Source organism: Calidris pugnax, unplaced genomic scaffold (assembly GCF_001431845.1).
Source record: "Calidris pugnax isolate Ruff unplaced genomic scaffold, ASM143184v1 scaffold183, whole genome shotgun sequence".
In the NCBI taxonomy this organism is placed as follows: Eukaryota; Metazoa; Chordata; class Aves; order Charadriiformes; family Scolopacidae; genus Calidris; species Calidris pugnax.
In genome coordinates this window covers 1,334,794-1,359,119 of record NW_015090930.1, presented here as the reverse complement: position 1 = coordinate 1,359,119, position 24,326 = coordinate 1,334,794, and the positions used below count along the sequence as shown (strand labels likewise).

The window sequence follows — 24,326 nt, the reverse complement described above, 5'->3', positions numbered from 1 at the left end:
TGTCCCCTCTCCAGCAGTTCCCTGTCCTTCTTAAACCGGGGAGCCCAGAACTGGACCCAGTGCTCCAGATGGGGCCTCCTCAGGGCAGAGCAGAGGGGCAGGATGACCTCTCTCCACCTGCTGGTCACCCTCTACCTGATGCCCCCCAGGATGCCCTTGGCCTTCTTGGCCACAAGGGCACATTGCTGGCTCATGGTCATCCTAATGTCCACCAGGACTCCTAGGTCTTTCTCCTCAGAGCTGCTCTCTAGCAGGTCAGCCCCCAACCTGTCCTGGTGCAGGGGGTTATTTCTCCCCAGGTACAGCACTTTGCCCTTGCCTTTGTTGAAGTTCATCAGGTTCCTCTCTGCCCAGCTCTCCAGCCTGTCCAGGTATTGCTGTATGGCAGCACAGCCGTCTGGTGTGTCAACCAACCCTCCCAGTTTTGTATCATCAGCAAACTTGCTCAGGGTACACTCCACCCCTTCATCCAGGTCATGGATGAATATATTAGAGGACTGGACCCAGTACTGACCCCTGGGTGACTCCACTTGTTACAGACTTCCAACTAGATTCTGTGCCCCTAATAAACCCTGAAGGATGAGCTCAGCCCTGTCTCCTACAGCTTCATCTTCAGCCTCTTTTCACATCCTCGAGCCAGAAGCTGCAAAGTGCTGGTGCACAGGGACAACAAATATTCGATAAATGAACGTTGTCTGCACGGGGTCTTTAACATCCACAAAAATCAATAGCAACATCTTTTTGACCTCACCCCGTGTCAGATCATGCCTCCAGCAGTGACGGAGGCATAAATACAAGGAGTAATAAATGAGCCAACTATTAATTATGAACAAGAACAAAACCTTTCTCATGTGTTCCTTGTGAAATGAGCAGCAGACGCAGTTAGCTGGGTGCCCAACCGAGCGCAAGATGGGACATGCACGGTGCTACACCCACTGACTTTCATGAGGACGTGCAGGAGCACGTTCCCACCCACTTCATACACACTATTTGAAACTACTGCCCTAAATGACTGCATGTGAATTTTGATTCAAAACAAAAACTAAATCGGGTCTCAAACACTGCCTATGCTACAAAGTGGGAGTTACAGAAAGTCAATCGGTAACTTCTACTCAGGATTTTACCTTCACTTCTGCTGTTATAAGACATTCCTCACTTTTAGCCCTGGCCAGAATTAAGTTTACAACTTTTAAGTGCAAAATGAAGAAAGGAGCTGGGGATGGACAGCCTGACAGCATGACATCAGAGGGCTGGAGCATCTCTGCTATGAGGACAGGCTGAGAGAGCTGGGGTTGTTCAGCCTGGAGAAGAGAAGGCTCCGGGGAGACCTTAGAGCAGCCTTCCAATATCTGAAGGGAGCTCCAGGAGAGCTGGGGAGGGACTCTTTGTCAGGGAGTGCAGTGACAGGACAAGGGGTAACGGTTTTAAATTGGAAGAGGGGAGATTTAGATTAGATACCAGAAAGAAATTCTTTGCTGTGAGGGTGGTGAGACACTGGAACAGGTTGCCCAGAGAAGCTGTGGCTGCCCCATCCCTGGAGGGGTTCAAGGCCAGGCTGGATGGGGCTTTGAGCAACCCGGTCTGGTGGGAGGTGTCCCCCTGGGAGGTGACCCCAGGGCAGGGGGGTTGGAACTGGATGATCTTTAAGGTCCCTTCCACCTCTAACCATTCTAGGATTCTATGAGCTGGGAAGCACAGGGTGACAGCCAGCAAACATCTGAAGGACAGAAATACCAAGAAAGATGATAAATTATTGGAAGCGGTATGAAAGGGACACAAAAATAAATTGCAAAGGGAAATTTTACACCAAAGAATGTATTTCTTGAGGACGAAATCCATGTTGTTCGACTCTGGCAGTCTCCTAAAGGAAACGGTGCCCTGCTTTGAGTAACTGGAGAACCAGAAGGCGCATGTAGAGCGTGGTGGAGTCTCCTTCTCTGGAGACATTCCAAACCCGCCTGAATATGTTCCTGTGCAACCTGCTCTGGGTGGCCCTGCTTTGGCAGGGGGGTTGGACTAGATGATCTCCAGAGGTCCCTTCCAACCCCGTGTGATTCTGTGATTCTGAGAGGATGTTCTGATGCTGCACAGCTGGGAAAATGGACAGACTGATGTACCCCATCCCCACCTCCAAAACTGCGATCTAACTATAAAGCGCTTTTTATCATGAAGATTAAGAAAGAAGCAGTTTGCAAAGACTCAAACAGATTTCATCTTAATCGCTCTGCAAATTAATATACTTTGTAGGAAAAAAACCAACCAAATGTAGTGTTTATTCTAAGCACTTTACTGCCTCAGACTCATTAACCCCGTACCTTACATGCTCTCTTTGTAATGCAAATTTGCTAAAATACTATGCTTTCCATAAAACATTCATAAAGACAAGCTCACACCGCTCAAATACCAATTGTAAGAGGAGCAAAAATACACTAAATTTTTCTTAACACTTGGGCTCTGTACCTAAGGCTTATCTGCATAAGCAGTTTGGGAGAAACCTTCTGCTGTTGCTGCAGACACCATAGCACAAAGGTGGAAGATTTCCCAAAGCAGCTGATGTTGGCAATTATAAACTGAATTATCACATGCCTAAGCCAAATGAAAAGACTTTGTAGAAGTCTGTTTCGGAGGAAGAGAGATCATTACAGAGAGGAGAGGAGATATCCTGCATTTAAGGAGGCAGAGGCTTGCTCGCTGAGCTCCGGCTTAATAGCCACCTACCCAACCGCGCAGTGTATCACCACGAGGGTTTGCTGGGAATCCTCACCACATAGCACCAGGCATGCCATTTCCAACCTCTGCCCTGACGGATGGAATGCATCCATCCAACAACATGTGGAACCCCAGCAGGAGATACAAAATCATCCTGACTAAGGTCTCCATCCCAACCTGACCACACAGTGCACAATGACTCAGGGTTGGAGAAGGCTGAGGGAAAGGAAAGGTTCCTGGTTTATGACTTAACACAGCTGTGGAGAAGGACCAACATCTCACCTTCAGGGTGCGATCTTATGATGACTCTCCCCCTTCTCCAATGGACTTAGGTGTTGGAATATGAAACGGCATAACAAACCTATGGCCACCTGAGATTCACAATAAAAATTACACTAAACTAAATTCAAAATACAGGAAGCAGGAAGTTTTATGATCTTTCCCTCCCTCCACAGGTACCAACTACTTTTGTTTCATGATGATCTATAATTGTGCCATCTCAAACTGTGAGCATGCTCTCATCCTATATTTAGTTTTGAAAACGGCCACTTTTTTTTCAGACTTGAAGAAGGGCCTGGAAAGCTGGAAACTGACTAAATTTTTCAGATATAACTGTTGACCTGATAGAAGAAGATACTATCTACATGTACAAATCTTTCATGGATTTCACAGAGTCACAGGGGGTTGGAAGGGACCTCTGGAGATCATCTAGTCCAACCCCCCCTGCCAAAGCAGGTCCACCCACAGCAGGTTGCACAGGAACGGGTCCAGGTGGGTTTGGAATGTCTCCAGAGAAGGAGACTCCACCACCTCCCTGGGCAGCCTCTTCCAGGGCTCTCCCACCCTCAAAGGAAAGAAGTTCCTCCTCAGAAAAATGAGGCAGAGCTCAACACATCGTTGCCTGAGGTGACAGAAACATCTGCACTCATTTCCATCAGGGTTCAGAGCAAAGATGCCCAGGTGACCAACGGGAGGCATCATTCAAACGAATTTGACTTAAAATGAAACTTTTAAATTATTAAAAAAAAATTACCAGCAGGAAAAGAAATAAATTAGTCACTGCGGGGGAAGGAGGCGGGGGCAGGGAAGAGTTTGGAGCAGGATCTACAATCAAAATAAAACCAAAACAGTAATTGGGCGTGCGAGCTTCACAACATGTTAAGAAAATAAGTACTTGTTCGAACACCCGCAACGATTTCTCAGATGCATTGAAAGAGAATGAACATACTGAAACCTACTCGGTTTTGAAATTCAGTTCATTTGGCATGTCCTCAACTTTTGAAAGAAAACAAACGGCAAATGCAGACAAGCCGCAGCACGAGCAGCCACGCGCTCTCCTGCCCACCTGCCTGATGGGCTACAGAGATGATGAGGGGCCTGGAGCATCTCCCTTATGAGGAGAGGCTGAGGGACTTGGGGCTTTTTAGTCTGGAAAAGAGAAGGCTGACGGGGGATCTGATCAATGCTGATAAATACTTCAAGGGAGGGTGTCAAGAGGATGGGGCCGGTCTTTTTCCAGTGGTGCCCAGGGACAGGACAAGAGGAAATGGGCACAAACTTGAATATAAGAAGTTCCACCCAAACATGAGGAGGAAGTTCTTTCCTGTGAGGGTGGGAGAGCCCTGGAAGAGGCTGCCCAGGGAGGTGGTGGAGTCTCCTTCTCTGGAGACATTCAAAACCCACCTGGACACATTCCTGTGCAACCTGCTGTGGGTGGACCTGCTTTGGCAGGGGGGGTTGGACTAGATGATCTCCAGAGGTCCCTTCCAACCCCGTGTAATTCTGTGATTCTGAAGCCCGATCCAGAGCAACATACCTGGCTATACCAGCTGAGTTTCATCTTTAAACTCAGCCCTCAGCCCGTCCATTAAAACGGTCAATATCAACGCCAGCTGAGAAACGTCCATCGCCGGGATCTCGTTTTTACAGGTCATTGGCTAGCCAGCCAACAACAGCTCCTAGCCATCACTGACCTCTCTTCAACACAAACTGCTGATTTACAGGAGAAAGATGAGCCACGAGCCATCCGTTTTCTTAATGGTAATTAAAACAAAATCAAAACCACTCAACTGTTTCCATATGACTTCATTTGTACATAATATAAATGTGCAATCATCCCGCTACGCTTCTGGGATATCAACACTTATAATAAGAATCTGAATGTGTTTAATTTATCTCTTCAGTCAGGAAGTACCTTATGATAAGTAGGTGCTGCTGAACAGAAATTGGCATTGGAACAGTTTGGATAACAAAATGTTCTGCTGCATCGACCCCCAAGTAAGCTGACAAAACACATTCAGACAGGTGTGTCTTATGATGGAAAAATTAACTGTCATAAAGAAAAGAATAAAATGCCCTTTAGATAAGTTCGGTTCTCGGGGTCATTAAGATGCAAAAGGAATTTTTAAAAAAATGCCATCTCCATAAAGCTCAAGCACAGATAATAACAGCAAACAAACCTGCCCAGACAACTGAGCGTTTGCAGTACTCTCTGTCTTAATGGCTCGGGCAAAATTGGCTTCCTTAGTTGATCAGTCCTGTCCCACTATACTATACAGAGCTGTATGTCACAGATAGGTCTGGGGGTTCTAAGAAAAAGGGAGCGAAACCACCAAACACACCCCCAAAGTCTATATCAAACTAAAAAGCATACAACCAGTTATTTTCCTCTGACATGAAATATTTGCCATTTGCAAAGATTCTCAGAGAGACAGACTGCATCGTGTTTGACTTCAGGAAAATGATCCCAGACAAAGTCTGCCTCTATCTAAAATTCTCATACTTGGGTTTTAATTTCCAGTCATATTTACAGGGATCTGCTTCCTCCAATTTCCTAATGGAGACTGCACGGCTTGAAACATGCCCATCAGCTATCCCAGGACTGCAAATCTACTTGACTGAGAGACACGCATTCTCAGGCTTCAGAAAATAATGAGGCACTCCAGATTTTCCTGCAGCTTCTTGAGGAGCAGATGCCAACGGCCAACATCAACGACCAAGACTACCGATCCCACCCAGCCCCACAGCTCCCGCACCTCCATGTCACAGTGATTCATGGAATTGCTACCACAGGAACCGCCAAGATACATGGAAATTACACAACAAACCCACAACGGGCTGCACGTGTCCAGGTCCCACTCCGAGATGAACTGATCTCCTACTCACCAGGCTCTCGGTCCTTAGTGGATATGCACTCTCTTATAGACTCTGTTATGCCAAGACTAGCCGCGGTGGGCAGTGGGCCCAGCAAGGATTCCAGTGCAGGTGGTCTTACAGTAGCTTCTTTCCCATTTTTCCATTCCCCATCTTCGCTTTTTTTCAGTCTGTCCTTCTCATGAAGTTCATTATAAAAGTCCTTGTTTAAGTGATTAGCAGCTGCTTCCAGTTCCTCATCTTCTGCCTCCTCCTCCCCAAGTATGCTAGAGGTATTATCTTCTATAGAATCTGTAAGATGACAAAAAAAACCCCACCGACAGATCATTGCATACTATCTGTTACAGAAACTAAATAAATAGAGAAGCGCTCACATAAAGAATAGAAATCTTTAGAGAAAATCTGTAGAAGAAATACACAATATTTTAGTACACTGTATGAATAGATAGCATTTTCAGATGCTCTTCAAATTCATTACCTCGGCTATTAAAATGTATTTCTGTGAATACAGTCATCATTTAAAACAGAAGCACTGTGTTACCAAATTGTGGCAAGTAAAAGGGCTTGCGAGAGAAGCCAGCTACTTACTGGTATAATTTCACATGAAAAATAGCCCCCTCAGCCTGCACAAAGCCCTTCCCAATCGCTTGGTCAACTGGGGAGTTTGGGGACAGAAGGTTCTAGATACTGGTCCACTGCACTTTCAGTGATGAAAAGGAATATTCTCAGGTGCCAGTGCCAAGCTTATACTGCACCAGGAAAGGAAAACAACTGAAATCATGAATGAACTGTCATTTTAATGAACAAAGTAGTTGTTTTGAAGACTGGTATTTGGAACCAACTAATTGGCAGAGAGAACCCCAACGCAATAGAGATCTTGTATTATGCAAGCATATATATGATCTCGTTTCTCACAATAAAGTTCATACACTTGAGACTGCCTGCAGGAGCTGAACCCGTTATTATTTACGTAGTCCCAAGACTTGATAGACTTACCATCTTTAGTGAAATTTGCAAATACACCTTTTGCTTTTGGTCTACTGTTTTCTAGTTCAATCTCTATTTCATCTTGATAGCTCGATATTTCACCTGTGGTGATGAAATAAAAATAAAACTCAGCAATAATTGACGCAACTTTGGACAAGGAAGTGATATTTTATATTAAACACAACTTATACCTTCAAAATCCTCCAGCTTTTTTGATAACGCCTTCTCAAGCTGAAATGAAAACAAACAAAACAAATGTGAAATGACTAAAAAACCCCAACTTCGTACTGCTTGTGAACTGTATACCTAGAGACATGGAATCATAGGGTATTTTAAAAGCAATAAGCAGGTTTTGAATTGCTACCCAAATCACTTTACAGCATCAGATGGGCACGACAGCCAAGTTTCAAAATGCCGATTGATTTTGAATGTTATCTTGCCCCTCTCTATACTTCAAAAGGAACCTTCACTCCAGCAAGCTGCAAATAAAAGGCGCCCCGTTCTTCAGCAGTCAAACTCTACGACTGGGCCTGCAGATGTGAGGAAGTAATTGCCCTATTGTTTTCATATGTGTTTAAAAAAAGAGTTATATGTAATGGTACTTCTCCTGACCACGGGTTTCACCTTAAAATAAAAAAAAGTATGGTGTGGGGCTGAGCAAAAATCATATAGGAGAAAAACTTAAATATATATGCATTTATTTTTTTTTAAATGGGAAGCTATCCCTTTGCCACTAAAACAAAAAAAAATCCCTTAGTTAATGGGTATCATATGGACTAATGCTCACCCTTCTCTTATGAACCTCCAAATAAATGTAACTAACCCTTATGAAAGGCTGGTCAGTCAGGATTTAGTATTAACTGATTCAAAAAGGAATATACAGAGGGAGGAGAGAGGAGAGAAATAGAGAGAGCATCTGGTTCAGAATTCACCTGCTGTATCTTCAATTTTTTTTGACCAGCTGTAAAGGAAGGAGGGTCACATTCTTCTTCCAAGTCAATCTTCATAAACTCGTCTATGGTTAGCTGACTTGTTGGTGTATCTTCAAACTCTGTCAACCTACCAAAGCACACAGTACATTACCATAACGTCTTTAAGAACTTGCTTAGAAGTTACAAAATTCATCAAACTGCTGAGTTACAGAACAAACATGTCATCCTTAGAAACCCGAGCTCAAATACAGAATACATTAAAAGTGATCCTCATTGTTTCAGCAGCTGAAAAAGAATAAAAAAGAAAAAGTATCTTTTCATATCACAAATTAGCTTTTGACTTTATATTAGAGTATGTAAGACATGCTTCTTTTGATGAACAAAGACTGGACAGAAATACCACAGCCACCAAGGTCAATTGAAGTACAGACTGACAAAACTAAGATGAGAAAAAAACGCAGCTCCTTCCTCCCCATCTCTTTGCTTTTGTTACCAACACCATCACGACAGATTCCCAAACCAAAATATCTGTCCTGATAGTTTAGGAGTTAGGCTCAAAAATATTCTTGAGATGTTCCTATGTGACTAATTTATGCAAAGCAAATATCAGTGACATATCTCCAGCAGGCTGGAAGAGGGACAAGAAGTCCTCTTCCCAGGAGACACAGAAGCAGTAGTAAAATAAAGAGATCATCTGCATGTCGCACAGATGGAATAGATGAATGAATGTAATTCTACAATAATATGCTTTGTATTTGTTGAATGTCCGCATTTTAAAAGTTCCTACCTGTGGGAGAGAGGGGACTAGCTCCAGGGGGAACTGCTGTGGAAGCAGCTGAATCTTTCAAAGGGACTGGGGCTTAAATGAGACCATGTTGTCATAACTTCACCCACAAATTCCAGCATTTTATACAGGTGGTTGAGAATGAGCATATCCATTTTACAGATGGAGAAAGCCAGACAAAAGGTTACGGAGAAAGGCAGGTCCGGAAACGTCTGGCAGAAAGCTCTTCTGACAGAAAGTGCCCTTTTAATAATATCAACATTTTCCATGGGAAAACAGCAGCGATGGGTCTGCAGCTGCTTCACTGGAATATTCCCATCTTCCAGAGGAAGCAAAGCTGACAACGGCTTCCACCTGCAAAGCTAGGAAACTAAAAGCAGTGATTCAGTACTGCCAGCACAGGACCTTTCAGCCTTTCTCCTCCCCAAAATGCAGTCGTGGTTTTCTCTTTTGCCTCTGACCGCAACAAAACTCCTTCCAAAGAAGGAATTTTCCCTAGGACAGAAATTCCCTTTCCAACCAAGCCCAGGGTGAAAGCCAAGAGCCGTGATCTCCCTGTATTCCATCAGTACCTGTATTCCTTTTTTTTTCTCAAACTGAGGAGCAAGACAAGACAGCCCACACCAAGGGATATAAACTTTCCCTTTGAGTACCAGGGACCAGCTCCCTCCTCCTCCCTTTCAGATCAAATTGGAAAGGAGAGGAGGATGCTGTTGGCAGCACCAGCGCCCATTTTTTAATTAACAGACTTGAAATCTTTCTCAGCATTAACGGGCTTCCAGCGTGTGTTACCCACCTTCCAGGAGGAAGCCAAATCTATTAGGCCAGAGGAAAAACTCGGCAAGGGCACTGCTATTATTATTTTAATTCAGGATTCCTTTAATGTATATTCATGTATCATCTGAAGGGAGCTACAGGAGAGCTGGGGAGGGACTCTTTGTCAGGAAGTGGAGTGACAGGACAAGGGATAATGGTTTTAAATTGGAAGAGGGGAGATTTAGATTAGATACCAGAAAGAAATTCTTTGCTGTGAGGGTGGTGAGACCCTGGAACAGGTTGCCCAGGGAAGCTGTGGCTGCCCCATCCCTGGAGGGGTTCAAGGCCAGGCTGGATGGGGCTTGGAGCAACCTGGTCTGGTGGGAGGTGTCCCTGCCCATGGCAGGGGGGTTGGAACTGGATGATCTTTAAGGTCCCTTCCAACTCTAACCATTCCATGATTCTATGATTTTAGGAGCACGTACCTTCCCATCCACCATCATTAAACTACAGTCATCCCTCTCTCCGTGTCTGAATCATGCACTCACAGGTAGTCCCGCTTCAGCAAGAACTTTCCTTCCAACCAGCCTCACCTCATTAAAATGTTAGTTCTCCTCCCACTGTAAAAAGCCCACACATGCTTTGGCAAAGACACCCGGTTAGTTTACCCCACACTTGCTCTGAGTTTGAGATGAGCAGCCCGACCCACAGCCCAGCCAAAACAGCAGCACCTCCAGGCACGGGGAGCCACGTAGAAAACCCCAGTGGCTCGTGAAGCAAGCCTGGGGATGAGATGACCACACTTGGATTTCAGTACTTCACCCCATGCCTGTGGACACCTGAGGCTCCATTTGTCCCTCTCCTTGTCCACCATGTCCTGTGACTCACGTCACGTACCCTTCACCCATCAGACATCAGCCCTTAATGAGCTTCAGCCTTGAGCTGAAACAGCAGCACAAGTCTCTCTGAAGACCTTCAGCCCACCTGCACTAGGACAAGGAAGAGCTACATCGTGTTTGTTGACGGTGCTACCAAGGAGCTCAAAACCACAGGACACCACAGTTCGACCATCCGACCCGGCCACCAGCATCCAGTCCCATGCCCATGTCCTCCTCTTCCTCAGTCTTCATCCAAGCCAAAGAGGGCAAACCCGGTGGCAAGCCCAAAACTGAGAGCAGCGTGTTATTTCTTCACCTCTCACCAGTTGTAACCACGAGGCTCCAGCCGTCCTCCCGAAACAAAGGACCACCCCTGATGGCCAGGACCACATCTCGAGCATCCTCCCCGCGGGAGAGTGAGCTGTTCGCTCAACGTTTCCTCCTTTAGCTTGATATAAATAAACACCTGCGTTTGCCAACCACTCTCTCTGCCTCGATGTTTTACATTGGCCGGTAGCCTGTCTACACATTTTTAAACATTTCTTTAATTTCATCCCGTGTTTGGACACATGCCGCCGAGGCAACAAACTGATGCAGGCAGGAGTCTACACCGCACGAAACATGGCAACGTTAGTTTGGCAGCTGAGAACAAACTGACGAAACCTTAATTATGAGCACAATAATTTCAGGGGCGAGGGGAGTGCCCTCATAGGAAAAAAAAAAAATTAAAAAAAATAGCTACAGGCTATTTTTTAAGTCTCACACAGAAATGATCTCCAGGTTCATTTTGCGCTTTTAATCTATAAAAAAAAAAAAAAAAAGAATAATCCAATAAGAGTTGCCATTTCAAGTTAGGCACAGAAGGAGGAAAATAAGCAGATATACAAATTAAGATATTATTTCCTTGGCACAAATTCAAAAGGGCTCTAAAAGTTGAAATTTGGCAGAGAAATATTTTCTATTTATAGCCGAAGCAGAGGCAACCGCTGCAGCTCAGGCTAAGACTCAACTTCCAGTATAAACCCTCCTCTTACAGTTTCTCACAGCAAACTCTTTCAAGCAAATTCCTTTGGGATAAAAGTTTTTCCAGAGCTTGGTGTCATCTGCCCCTAACCCCAAGCCTTTTTTTTTTCCTTTCCAAAGAAAAATTTCCATGGCTTTTGTTTCATCTGTTTATGGACAAAACCACACCTCATCTTCTGATAAAGCACTTTTGTGCACAAAACAGTAAAGCGATTCTGTTCACACTTAATTTAGCTCCCAATAAGGGAAAATGGGTCAGTCATTTTGAAGTTACGAGCAATGGTTTTTTCACTTTGTTTTGTTTCAGGGATAGCATCCAGTGAAGAGTTATGAATCCAGTCTAGCTGCTGGGTTTTAATGTTTAATTGAAATTCTGCAGCAGTGGGGTGTGACAAAGCATGGAAAAGAACAAGGTCTTCTGGAGCCCAAATCACAAATGCTTCAGCAGTCCAAGTTCAAAGTCCAAGAGGGACTTCTCAGCAGAGACCATTCAGAAAGAGAAGGCTGAGGGAGGATCTGATCAATGCTTATAAAAACTTTGAGGGTGTCAAGAGAATGGGGCCAGTCTTTTTTCAGTGGTGCCCAGGGACAGGATAAGAGGAAATGGGCACAAACTTGAGTATAAGAAGTGCCACCTAAACATGAGGAGGAACTTCTTTCCTGTGAGGCTGGCAGAGCCCTGGAAGAGGCTGCCCAGGGAGATGGTGGAGTCTCCTTCTCTGGAGACATTCCAAACCCTCCTGGACACGTTCCTGTGCAACCTGCTGTGGGTGGACCTGCTTTGGCAGGGGAGTTGGACTAGATGACCTTCAGAGGTCCCTTCCAACCCCATGTGATTCTGTGAAAAGCCACAGTGTCCTCCTCCATACACACAACCAGCACAATCTGGCTCCAGAAAGCAGGCAGCAGAAAACCAGAGGTACCTGGTGCTGGACCTTTACCCAGGAGGGCAAACAAATTCTAACTTTACAGAGCATTGGTTTTTTTAAAGAATGAGCGTGAAATTTAGCCTGAGCAGTCAGCCTTTAAGTCACCTGTCTTTTTAAAGAGGCCTTTTTAAAGTACTCAAAATAATTTACTAATGGATTAAGAAAAGTACTAAGCTGAATATTGGCATATTGTTAGCAGAAATACATGAAAAAAACCTTTATTGCAAGATAAGCTGCTGGTGGTAATTAAATTCCCCTCATTTTTCCCAAATTAACTATGTAATTAAAACACTAAGTTATAACTTACACGATAGCTACATAATCTTAACTATCATATCAGTTACAAATATTCTAGTAATAGACCAGCTGATTTGACAGCTCCAACATTTGCAAACCCTGGAAAAGCAAGGGATTTACTTTTGTATCCTAGTGAAGCACCAAAATATTGCAGTATATCCCCTCTGTCCTAACTTTAAAAAGTTCATCAGCGCTGACCACCGCTCTAAACCCGTGCTCTCACCCAGAGGAGAGAAGTTTGGAACTTGCCTTGATGGGGCAAATCATCACTATATTTTACACTACAAATTTAACAGTTTGTTGCATCATCCTCCTCTCCCCATTTTTTTTTTCCAAGCCCTACAATGTTTATGCATGAACTACGTATGGAAGTACGTAAACACACACCCCGAAAGTGATACTTCATACAGAATATGCACTAGAAATAGTTAAATAGTTATTAAATGCTTCCTACATGACATAAAAAAAGTTTTCCAGTATCCGCCAGTAAATAAACAGAAGTGTAATCTCTGTACACGCAATCATTCTACATATATCTAATTCTACCTGTACTTGCAGCAATATAAAAAAGGTATTTTTAAAGCCTATACGAACGAGTATCTCATTACTAAAGGCAAGGACAAAATCAGAGGTGAGACAGTTACGGTGGTTTAACAACTTCAAATTTATCACCTGACCTGTGCTAAATTTGTCTGTGTTCCCCCGTCCAATCCAACTGGAAAGAGAAATATTTCCACTTCAACAACTTTCCTGGTGTACTACATTAATACATTTCACCTCTTTTTGCAATGGATTAAGAGCACACACACACACAGAGTCATTTACTGCAAATTAACCGGTGACTGATAATTTACGGTGCTCGTGCTGGCAACTGTCGTTTTTCTAAGTATTCAAGAATGGGTACCTTGAAAGATTTATGGTACTAAATAAAAGCACCCTTTGGAATTAGTTGCTTGCACTTGCTCACACCAAAACAGAGATTTAAAATTATCACAAGTTCCTTAGCATAAATTTTAAAGCCCTGATTATACAAACCGTTACACACGTGGTTAACTTGGGTCAACACTTGTGCCCATGGTCAGCCCACCAATGATCCCACCAACACACAGAATCACATGTGGTTGGAAGGGACCTCTGGAGATCATCTAGTCCAACGGACCTGCCAAAGCAGGTCCACCCAGAGCAGGTTGCACAGGAACTTGTCCAGGCGGGGTTTGAATGTCTCCAGAGAAGGAGACTCCACCACCTCCCTCCCACCTCCCAGGACATCTCCCCGGCCATCCCAGAAGTCCACCAGTCTAAACCACCCGGAATTTTTTGTTCTTGGGGTTTTCCCCCCCCAAATTCAAGTGTTCGCACCATGCTAATGAAACAAGATGCTTTAGCATTCCTTAAAATTTTGTTTTGTTAGTACGGTTCCTCTGCTGTGGTGTGTCAAAAACCGCTCTGTGATCTCTTGGAAAAGGAAAATAGCGCGTTGCTTCATTTCTTAACAACTGCTCAGATGAGGAAAGTCAAACACAGAGAAAACTGTTCACAAGACCTAAGCCTGAGTTAGCACTAATAATTTGTTATTACTAATTACTATTGTTTCAAAAGGAACAGGCACCAAAGAATTTTGAAATGGCATTTTAAAAGTAAGTATGAAGTACTAAAATACATTAGGAATCTCATTAATGGATTAGGTAACTTGCTGTACAGAAGCCAGATCTATAAAAAGGAACATCGCCTGTGAAATTGGATTCCGCAAAAAGAAAATCTTTTTTCATTAAAAGAGACAATCCAACTTACAAAGGTATGCAACACCAACCCACCTGGATCAAGTTGTATTTTACTCACCGTACTGAGAAAGACTTCTAGAAATCATCTACAAGCCACTTAGAGGAAATGGGCACAAACTTGAATGTAAGAAGTTCCACCTAAACATGAGGAGGAACTTCTTCACTTGGAGGGTGGCAGAGCCCTGGAAGAGGCTGCCCAGGGAGGTGGTGGAGTCTTCTTCTCTGGACACATTCCAAACCCGCATGGACACATTCCTGTGCAACCTGCTCTGGGTGGCCCTGCTTTGGCAGGGCAGGTGGACTAGATGATCTCCAGAGGTCCCTTCCAGTCCCATATCATTCTGTGATTCTGTGAAATTATTGAACTGGACACATAAAATATTTCTCAATTTACTTTCTTAGCTTATCATAACAGTGGCCAGTGCTGAGATCAGAGCGAGTACCACCACAAACTCCTTTACAGGAAGTAACTTTCCCCATTTTAGGAAAGCTTCTCCCCGTACTCCACTTCAACCAAGAGCAATTACTCTGACACACTGAGCATCCTCGACCTGTCTCCACGCTCAAATACCTTTGCTAAACAGCTCTCCCGTAACTCATCGGGTACATTCCACAGGATTTTAGCATGGCTTTACTTGGATCACAGCCAAACAGAGACTTCTTCACACCTTCTCCTTCAGTCTTGGCCTTGATAGGGCTTTGGTGCTTTAGAAAATGACCTGGCAGCTACACGTTCCTGTCACCTTCTCTTCCCATCCTGACTCAGGACTCACAGAGCAACTTACTGCTCATTTTGCCTGCACTCACAGACATCTACCGGGCTTCAGATTGAGATGGGAGCTTAGATGTGAAGTTTACACGAGCCATATATTGCAGAAATGAAAACAAGAAAAGCTTCAGGCCAATACATTTATCTCTATGCGTGAATCTTTCTTTTTTTTTTGGAGCGCTACCAATGCAGTCCCTGAAACAGCTGTAGCTGGGTCCCCGGGATACGAGCAAAGGACCCCATTTATAGAAGTCCCTGCAGCATCTCCACCCAGCCTGGTAAATGGAGTTCCTTCCTAACAACTCTTGTCTTCCTTACCCAAAATGCTATTTTGTTACGAGAAAAAAAACATTCACCTCAAAAACGTGGCCTTTAAACCCATTCTGGCCTTTCATTCCAATTCTTCCTAAACGAAGCTTTACTTAGAATCATAGAATTGTCTAGGTTGGAAGAGACCCTTGGGATCATCAAGTCCAACCATCTACCCTACTCTACAAAGTCATCCCCTACACCATGTCCCTTAGCACTGCATCTAAACGGCCCTTAAACACAGCCAGGGATGGTGACTCCACTTCTTCTGAAGTTCATGACAAATAGGTTTTTTGCCAGATAGTACTTTATGGGACTGAGAAGAAACATTTTTTTACAGAAAAAGCAGCTCAATTTAAAGATAAAGAGTAAGCCAAAGTAAAATGCAAGTGTTAACAAAGATAAGCTGATTTTTTTTTTTATTATTTCTATTGAAGAAGCATCTAAGATCTTTAAACAGGCATAAGGACTGCACAGTATTAGATAATGCACAATGGACAAATATCACAAAAATTATTCTCACTGCAGATAAGACAGAATTTAGCATGCAGAGAAAGTATGCAATAGGTGGATAAACAGATGAAGGGACAGAGCATGTAAAAAGGTTAAAAAGGCAGCAGCAAAGACAGGTGCATGGAACACGGGCACAAATGTGAGGATTAAACTAAATAAAAGGGTTGGGTTTATTAAAAGTTAATTTCTGCTATCTCCACAGATGATTACACAGAAAATAACAACTTGACTAATTAGTTAATATTTGTACAGTACTTTGAATATATAAAGTGATATATAAGTTAATATCATTTCAATTAGACTGGAAATGAGACAGAATTATCAGTGCACTTATTAATATTTAATATGTTCACTTTCAACAACAGCAACAAGCTTTACATTTTAATTGTGTGCTTCAGAACATAAAGCTAGAAGGCCCTGTGAAGTAACTGCAAAGTTTTCTTACCGAGATCCTACCAAAAACCCCACGCATATTAAAAAGAAATACACCCTGGTTTTTAATCACACAGTTGGGATAATTTAAGAACTCTGGATTCAAAGATGAGTGATGGGGTCCATGGGCCATACTTTGGTGCTTTTTCCTTCCAAAACCAGATTCCATTTCTGATCACATCATTCATTTTTATGACCTGAAGGTATATTTCTGTGAACCTCCTTGTAAGAGCTACTCCTCCTGTAGACAGCAGTGAAAGAGGTGATAGAGCACAGGCACGTGGGGCTTGGTGCTCCCCAGGTGATGGAGAAGAGGATGAACTAATTCCCCTTGTACACAGTGGCATCAGCTGCACTGCATGGGACCAGAAATAACGCCCTTCTGAGGGAAGGGCTGCCTCCCCTTGCCCAGGGTCTTCCTCAAACAGGAAGCCAAGCAGGGCTTTCTTAAAAAGCATCGATGGAAGTCCATCGGCACCAAAAGCAAACTCAGCTTCCAGTGGTCCATGCTTCCCCAGGAGCCATGTAGCCAGCTGGGAGCTAATCCAAAGCATCCAGCAGAACCTGCAGGTTGGACAGGGGTTGTTCAGCCTGGAGAAGAGAAGACTCCGGGGAGACCTTAGAGCAGCCTTCCAATATCTGAAGGGAGCTACAGGAGAGCTGGGGAGGGACTCTTTGTCAGGGAGTGGAGTGACAGGACAAGGGGTAATGGTTTTAAATTGGAAGAGGGGAGATTTAGATTAGACACCAGAAAGAAATTCTTTGCTGTGAGGGTGGTGAGACACTGGACCAGGTTGCCCAGAGAAGCTGTGGCTGCCCCATCCCTGGAGGGGTTCAAGGCCAGGCTGGATGGGGCTTTGAGCAACCTGGTCTAGGGGGAGGTGTCCCTGCCCATGGCAGGGGGCTTGGAACTCGATGATCTTTAAGGTCCCTTCCAACTCTAACCTTTCTATGATTCTATGACATTTCAGCATTATCTGTGCTCCTGTTTGGTTTCCTTTCCAAAGCTGTCAGGGCAAAGCCACCAGCAGCGAGCGTAGCGTCCAACGCCACCCATTCATGGGTATCCACCCAACTACGCTCAACACCTTCACAACGCACAAAGCAGCAGTAGGTCTTTACAAGCCAGAGTAACTATAGCAATAATTAAAAGGAAATCAAACTGTACATCAAACTGAGAAGCAAAGAAATTCTTAAGAATGTGAAATGAGTGCTTATTAATTTAGACAACTTCTACCCGCTGGCATTTGGAGAGGAATTCTTAAAAGAAAAGGAAAAAAAAATGGAATGCAGAAAGAGTTATTCAAAGGTATTTTTTAATTTCCCTTCGTTAAATACTATATAATGTGCTCCTATTTGAAAAACATCAATCAAATTTATAGATTCGTGATAAATACAGTTGTAATTATAGCTGCCTGAAAATAATTCAGCTGTCACGTTTACCCTGTCAAAGTAAATAACGCTGTCATTTTAGTTGATGTGTGTGACTTGAGTAAACATTTCAAAGCATGAATTTTGAAGTAAGATTTCCTCGCTTGAAACAATCGCTCAAATTAATTTTCCTTCCAACTCTAATTTATTATGCTTATTTTCTTAGTAAGAAGGAACACTTTAACTATTTAACCAAGGCATCTTGGCGTAGATGGTGGGTGCATAAATCATTAATCATACAAAATGCACATTAAAATACATGACCTGTTGACCAGAGAAAACAAGGTGGCATTTGTGCAGCTCCATCCTTATTGATGTAGTACCTTAAAGAACTTCAAAGACTTCAAATTTATCCCTATACCACCCATGCACGGGAGGAAAATAGGATCATTCCTGTTCCACAAATGAAGGTCTGGGACAAAAAAACATTTTTCACTATTAAAAAGTGAGTATTAGTAACAAGTATTAGACTTGGCTGGATACGCTTCAGCTGGTCTCAGCAACATGGAGAGAAAAAGACACACCAGAGGAGCTTTCCAAAGACAAACCTTGGTAGAACAAACTTCAGAATTCATGGGTGGTACAAAAATTTCCAACCGGGGGCAACAGAAAGCATGGTATTTCACAGTTAGGTAATTTTTTACCGAACCTACAGGGAAAGAAAATGCTACAGCTTTTAAAAACTAAACTGAGGGAAACTGGGTGACTGCTGACTTTATCAAAATATGGAAAATGCAACTAGATCTTTAAAAAAACCCAATATGCCAACAGTACTTGGGAAATTCCCACTTTCAGGCTCACGTTCTGCTGACAATTCCACTTCTGACCCCTTCATTAGACTCACTGCGCTCTCTTCTCTTTATCAGCTGTGCAATACTATTGAAAATGAACATTTTAGCAAAGATTAACGTTTAACGTTTTGAAAAGTTCTGTTCAATAACAGCTAAAAGACAAGACTTTTCAGCACTATATGCTGGATTAATGAAGAAAAAAAAAATCCCACAGCACACCCTCAGCTTTGAGAATCAATCAATTATTTCTTCTGAGGATGTGACAACACTGTTAACATTTCAGACCCAACATTTTTTTTTGCTTTCAACTCTTCACCTGTTAAATGGGCACAGTGCTCCTTACCACCTTTGCTAAGCGTTTGAGGCCTTACATGAGAGGCAGGTGTTAGCACTTAAAAATGACCAGCTAAAACACGTTGTACTTATTTTATTCTTGGCGCTTCTGAAAAGGAAAAGAACCTGGTTTTCTCCAATAGACACATTCATTTTAGACTCCACCACTTTTCAGTGCTGTAAGTGAAAGATAAAAGCAGTAAAACTGCACTGACCTTTTCCTTAATGTAGACTCACAAACCTTCACCACCCGGATGACCTCTTTAACAGTACGTCGGAAATCATGCATTCTTGCTGCTACTAGCAGAGCTAGAGAATAAGCAGGGAAAGTCAATGTCAAAAAAGGGGAAAATTTCCTGAAGAAAAGCAGAAAACAGCCAGATAACTATACCCTCTCTTTGTCCCTGCCTTCAGCTGAAGAGCTGTAAATGCTTATGCTCAGCTGTGCCCCTGAATACAGGTGATTGACTTGACCTTACAAACTTTGCTTCCTATCCAATAAAATTAAGCTGATTGCAAATTGCACCCTGAAAAATTCTGCGCTTTAGCATTTGGGAAAACACAGCCAGCTATTTAAATACAGCACAGGAACATCTCATTGTTCACATGTTTTCAGTTGCCATCTTTTTAGCAGAATTTACCAGTCATGAAAAAAAAAACCAGGTCTCCAGTTAAGCTGTGATCCTCATCGCTGTCACCACTATCGCTGTCTTCCTAGTGCCTGAGTGCTCTCCTGCAAGACCTTCTACGCAGCTACATAACTAGTGCAGCCTGAATTTACATCAATGTGTTGATTTAGAGCACTAACTCTGTTTGGAAGCATCACCCCCACTCGTCATGCAGTGGCTCAGAACAGTTCTCAGCCTGCAAAAGTGATTCCTCTCAGAGGAAACCAAACCAGAGCTCCACTTCAGATATGCGTTTAAAGCGCTCCAGTCCCCAACAGGGGGAACATCAGGGACTGAACTAACAACCGGTCCTTCAGACAACGTATGGCACAGATTTTTAGGGCAGGGAACCAAACTAAACCCAGCCCACGGTACACCACATGAAGTGCACGTTGCGTGGATGGATGTAGGGGACTCAGCACTACCTGCTTCCAGCTATTGATCCACGTCTGTTGAAGCAAATTAATCGTTCATGTAGATATAGCCTACGTAATGAACAGAAGACCAGGCTGGTCTCCCTTAGAGTCTATACTCCAATTTTTACCAATATGCAATAAGCAAGTACTATTAATAAAAAGCTGCTAGAAACTTCAAGAAGATTACATAGTCCTGGGTTTAGGACGGTTTGTGTGCTATTTCTCATTCGAGCAGGCACAAGCAACGTTTTTCAAATAAAATAAAGCACGTATGTGAACTCTGTGACTACCTACAGTCTTCATTACTCTGACCTCACTGGCTGGTACTTGCTACCTTTTAACCCAGCCCTCCCAAACCAGTAGGTTTTTTGTAAGCATCATGACAGCCTTGCAGCTTGGAAAAAGATGAAGAAGGAGAGGAAAATAGTTTCGTGGAACAGGTCAAAGAGGGCATTTCTTGCATAAGACTCCATGTAAAGACACAAATCAAAGCGCTTGCACTAATGGCGTCATTTTAGCTGACAAAAAAACCGACCCGTTTAGCAGCTACAGCCTGCGGAGAGTGGGGGGCAAAAGGAGCACCAGAAAGGAGGTTAAATAATCCAAAACATAAGATAGAAAGGATCTGAGCAAGTAATGTAGGAGCAAGGGCAAAAATGAAGTTTCAGTTTCAGAAACTATTTCGGCGAAGAACCTGTATAATCTGTAGGTGCCTGACAGCACAAACCCCAGAGAATATGGCATCACCCAGGAAAGGAGAAAAGGTCCTTCTCTGTTCCCAGCTCCCAAACACTCCCATTTAACCCAGAGTGAGGGAAGTGACACAGCCAGCCCCTGACAAACCTGCCCCGCAGAGCCCGGAGGGCCGGCGCCCGGTGTGCATCCAGTCCCGCTTCATCCTCTGCAACAGCCTGAGAGCCGTCATGGACACCTCGTGGTTCTTATCCCCAAACTCAAGCATATGCGCAAAACGGGGAATATACAGACACGGATCTGCAACAGAAAGCAACACAGTTATTTCCAACCCTGCCCTTTGATGGAGGGAAGGCAGCGTTCGAGCAGCAGGGCTGTCGTGGTTGGCTCGCTTCACAGCTCAGCAAACAACACGGACCGTGCCGCTGGGCCAGGTCCTCTGATCACTGAGCTTTAGCAGCACCTTTTTTAGCTACGGTAAAAAGAAATTCCTTCTTGCTTTGAAGACAGGAGACCTTTAAAGCACCACACTGTGTTTCTTATGTGCTTGTCGGGGTCCAAGGCTGCACATGCCAACGCCGACACTGACACGTGAGCAGACTTAATGGGCATCAGTGAAATTATTATAGAATCATAGAATGGTTAGAGTTGGAAGGGACCTTAAAGATCATCAAGTTCCAATCCCCCGGCCATGGGCAGGGACACCTCCCACCAGACCAGGTTGCTCCAAGCCCCATCCAGCCTGGCCTTGAACCCCTCCAGGGATCGGGCAGCCACAGCTTCTCTGGGCAACCTGTTCCAGTGTCTCACCACCCTCACAGCAAAGAATTTCTTCCTAAAATCTAATCTAAATCTCCCCTCTTCCAATTTAAAACCATTACCCCTTGTCCTGTCACTGCACTTCCTGACAAAGAGTCCCTCCCCAGCTCTCCTGTAGCTCCCTTCAGATATTGGAAGGCTGCTCTAAGGTCTCCCCAGAGCCTTCTCTTCTCCAGGCTGAACAACCCCAGCTCTCTCAGCCTGTCTTCACAGCAGAGGTGCTCCAGCCCTCTGAGCATCTTCATGGCCCTCCACTGGACCCATTCCAACAGGTCCATGTCCTTCCTGTGTTGAGAACTCCAAAGCTGGACACAGTGCTCCAGGTGGGGTCTCATTAGCTCAGAGTAGAGGGAAAGAATCACCTCCCACGACCTGCTGGCCACGCTTCTTTTGATGCAGCCCATGATTACTACGCTTACTTACACCTCCAAAGTTAATTCAAGCTCCTTCTCAGACTCAGATTCCAACAACACAAACCACTGTTTTTACAGATGCTAAGGCAAACTCCCCATCGGCATAAATTGCTGGAACCCAATTAACGTCAACAGTGCTAAGACAATTTACATTGGCCACGGATCTGCCTCCAGACGTACACACTTAAGTGTTGGTGTTACCAGCTTCAAACTAACTGAAATACGTCAGTGCACATTGTGCTTTGCCTAAACCAATTTATAATTTATCAAACAATCTTGTAAAAGCTACACTTAACACATGTTTACTCTCATTTGAGGTATCAGTTTCTCATTTCCTGCCAGCCTTTTATCACTTGACCGAAAATCCATGATGTACGGTAAATTGTTAACTGCTAGTCTCAACTCAATTTCCTCAGCTGATCCCCTACGTGGGCACTTAAACTGATAAAGATGAAAATTCAGCTCGGAACACTGGAACAATCTTAGGGATTTACAATTAATCAAAGCAGCTTCATTTAGCAACAAGTTCTAACGACGATGCCCTGTTGCTACCCCTAATTGCAGAGATCACGCCGTAGGTGATCACGCCGGTCAGCCCTGCAAAAGCATTGAAATGAAAAGATTTATCAAGCAAAAAATTCCCAAAACACATCTCCCTCAAAACCGAAGAAATGTCCGAGTGCGGTCACCTCCTAAACACAACCCAAAAAATCAAAGGTGTAGGAGAGAGTTACTGATCCTCACAACTCATAAGGGCAGTCATTCTGTATTTTCAAGTATGATTCTATAAAACTGTACTTAACAAAAGGTCCATAACAAGTGGTGTTCCCCGGGGTCCAGTCCTCTTTAATATATTCATCAATGACCTAGATGAAGGCATGGAGTGTACCCTCAGCCAGTTTGCTGACGATACAAAACTGGGAGGGGTGGTTGACACACCAGAAGGCTGTCCCACCATACAGTGAGACCTGGACAGGCTAGAGAGCTGGGCAGAGAGGAACCTGATGAACTTCAACAAAGGCAAGTGCAGGGTGCTGCGCCCAGGGAGAAATAACTCCCTGCACCAGGACAGGTTGGGGGCTGACCTGCTGGAGAGCAGCTCGGAGGAGAAAGACCTGGGAGTCCTGGTGGACAATAGGATGACCACGAGCCAGAAATGTGCCCTTGTGGCCAAGAAGGCCAAGGGCATCCTGGGGGGCATCAGGTAGAGGGTGACCAGCAGGTGGAGAGAGGTCATCTGCTCTGCCCTGGGGAGGCCCCATCTGGAGCACTGGGTCCAGTTCTGGGCTCCCCAGTTCCAGAAGGACAGGGAACTGCTGGAGGGGGTCCATCAGAGGGCTACAGAGATGATGAGGGGCCTAGAGCATCTCCCTTATGAGGAGAGGCTGAGGGACTTGGGGCTTTTTAGTCTGGAGAAGAGAAGGCTGAGGGGGGATCTGATCAATGCTTATAAATACTTAAAGGGTGAGTGTCAAGAGGACAGGGCCGGTCTTTTTTCAGTGGTGCCCAGGGATAGGACAAGAGGCAATGGGCACAAACTTGAACATAAGTAGTTCCACCTAAACATGAGGAAGAACCTCTTTCCTTTAAGGGTGGCAGAGCCCTGGAAGAGGCTGCCCAGGGAGGTGGCGGAGTCTCCTTCTCTGGAGACATTCAAACCCATCTGGACACGTTCCTGTGCAACCTGCTCTGGGTGGCCCTGCTTTGGCAGGGGGTTGGACTAGATGATCTCCAGAGGTCCCTTCCAACCCCATCATTCTTGGCCACGAAGGCACATTGCTGGCTCATGGTCATCCTATTGTCCACCAGGACTCCTAGGTCTTTCTCCTGAGCACTGCTCCCCAGCAGCTCAGCCCCCAACCAATACCAAGTAAAACATGATTTTAGGGTTGGTTTTTTTTAAGGAAAGAAACAGCTGGGTTTTGTTCTTAAGACTTTCCCTTCTCCCCACATCCCAACTCCCAACTGGGACCTCCGACTTTCAGAAGCACCTACGTGCCACACTGCCATGAACAGGAATATAGAACAGTTCCTAGGAAAAGTGCTTAAAACGGCGACTTCCCACCCAAAAGGAGGGACAGGGAGACGGCGGGGCCGGGGAGCTGAGCCCGGGTCCCAGCGCCCTGGGGCGGAAAGGGGCGAGGGGGGTCAGGAGAAGGGGAGGAGGACGAAAAAGAAGAATTAAAAAAACCCAACAAAAATCCCACCAACAAACCCAAAACTTCCCTCAAAATCATTCCACCCGGGCCGTGCCCCCAGCCGCCCCGGTCCCGGCTGTGCGCGGCGCGGTGGCGCCCCCGCCCGGGCCGGCCGGGAAGGTTGAATGCGCTCCCGGTGCCCCGCTCCGCCCCACCGCGGGCCTGTCCCCGGTGTCGTGTCCGTGTGTCCCACTGAGGTAATCGGTGTGGGGAAGGGGGGGGATTAACGGGGGCGGCGGAGGGACGGCGCGTACCCCCGGGCCCGGTGCCGAGCGCCCCCGGGCGGGAAGGATGAGGGGAGGGGAGGGGGGG

The 24,326-nt window shown here is 44.8% G+C and overlaps 1 protein-coding gene across 1 annotated transcript in view; it reads right to left on the bottom strand.

Annotated features, from left to right (window-relative positions):
* The window catches only part of BRF1 (BRF1, RNA polymerase III transcription initiation factor 90 kDa subunit), a 139,953-nt gene that overhangs the window by 71,232 nt on the left and 44,395 nt on the right, over positions 1 to 24,326 (bottom strand). The window contains exons 4-9 of the mRNA XM_014951599.1: positions 20,735 to 20,884; positions 19,023 to 19,116; positions 7,782 to 7,908; positions 7,041 to 7,080; positions 6,859 to 6,951; positions 5,875 to 6,153 (exon numbers count right to left, since the gene is read on the bottom strand). Coding sequence (XP_014807085.1) covers positions 5,875 to 6,153; positions 6,859 to 6,951; positions 7,041 to 7,080; positions 7,782 to 7,908; positions 19,023 to 19,116; positions 20,735 to 20,884 — 783 coding nt within the window. The remainder of the gene's footprint in view (positions 1 to 5,874; positions 6,154 to 6,858; positions 6,952 to 7,040; positions 7,081 to 7,781; positions 7,909 to 19,022; positions 19,117 to 20,734; positions 20,885 to 24,326) is intronic.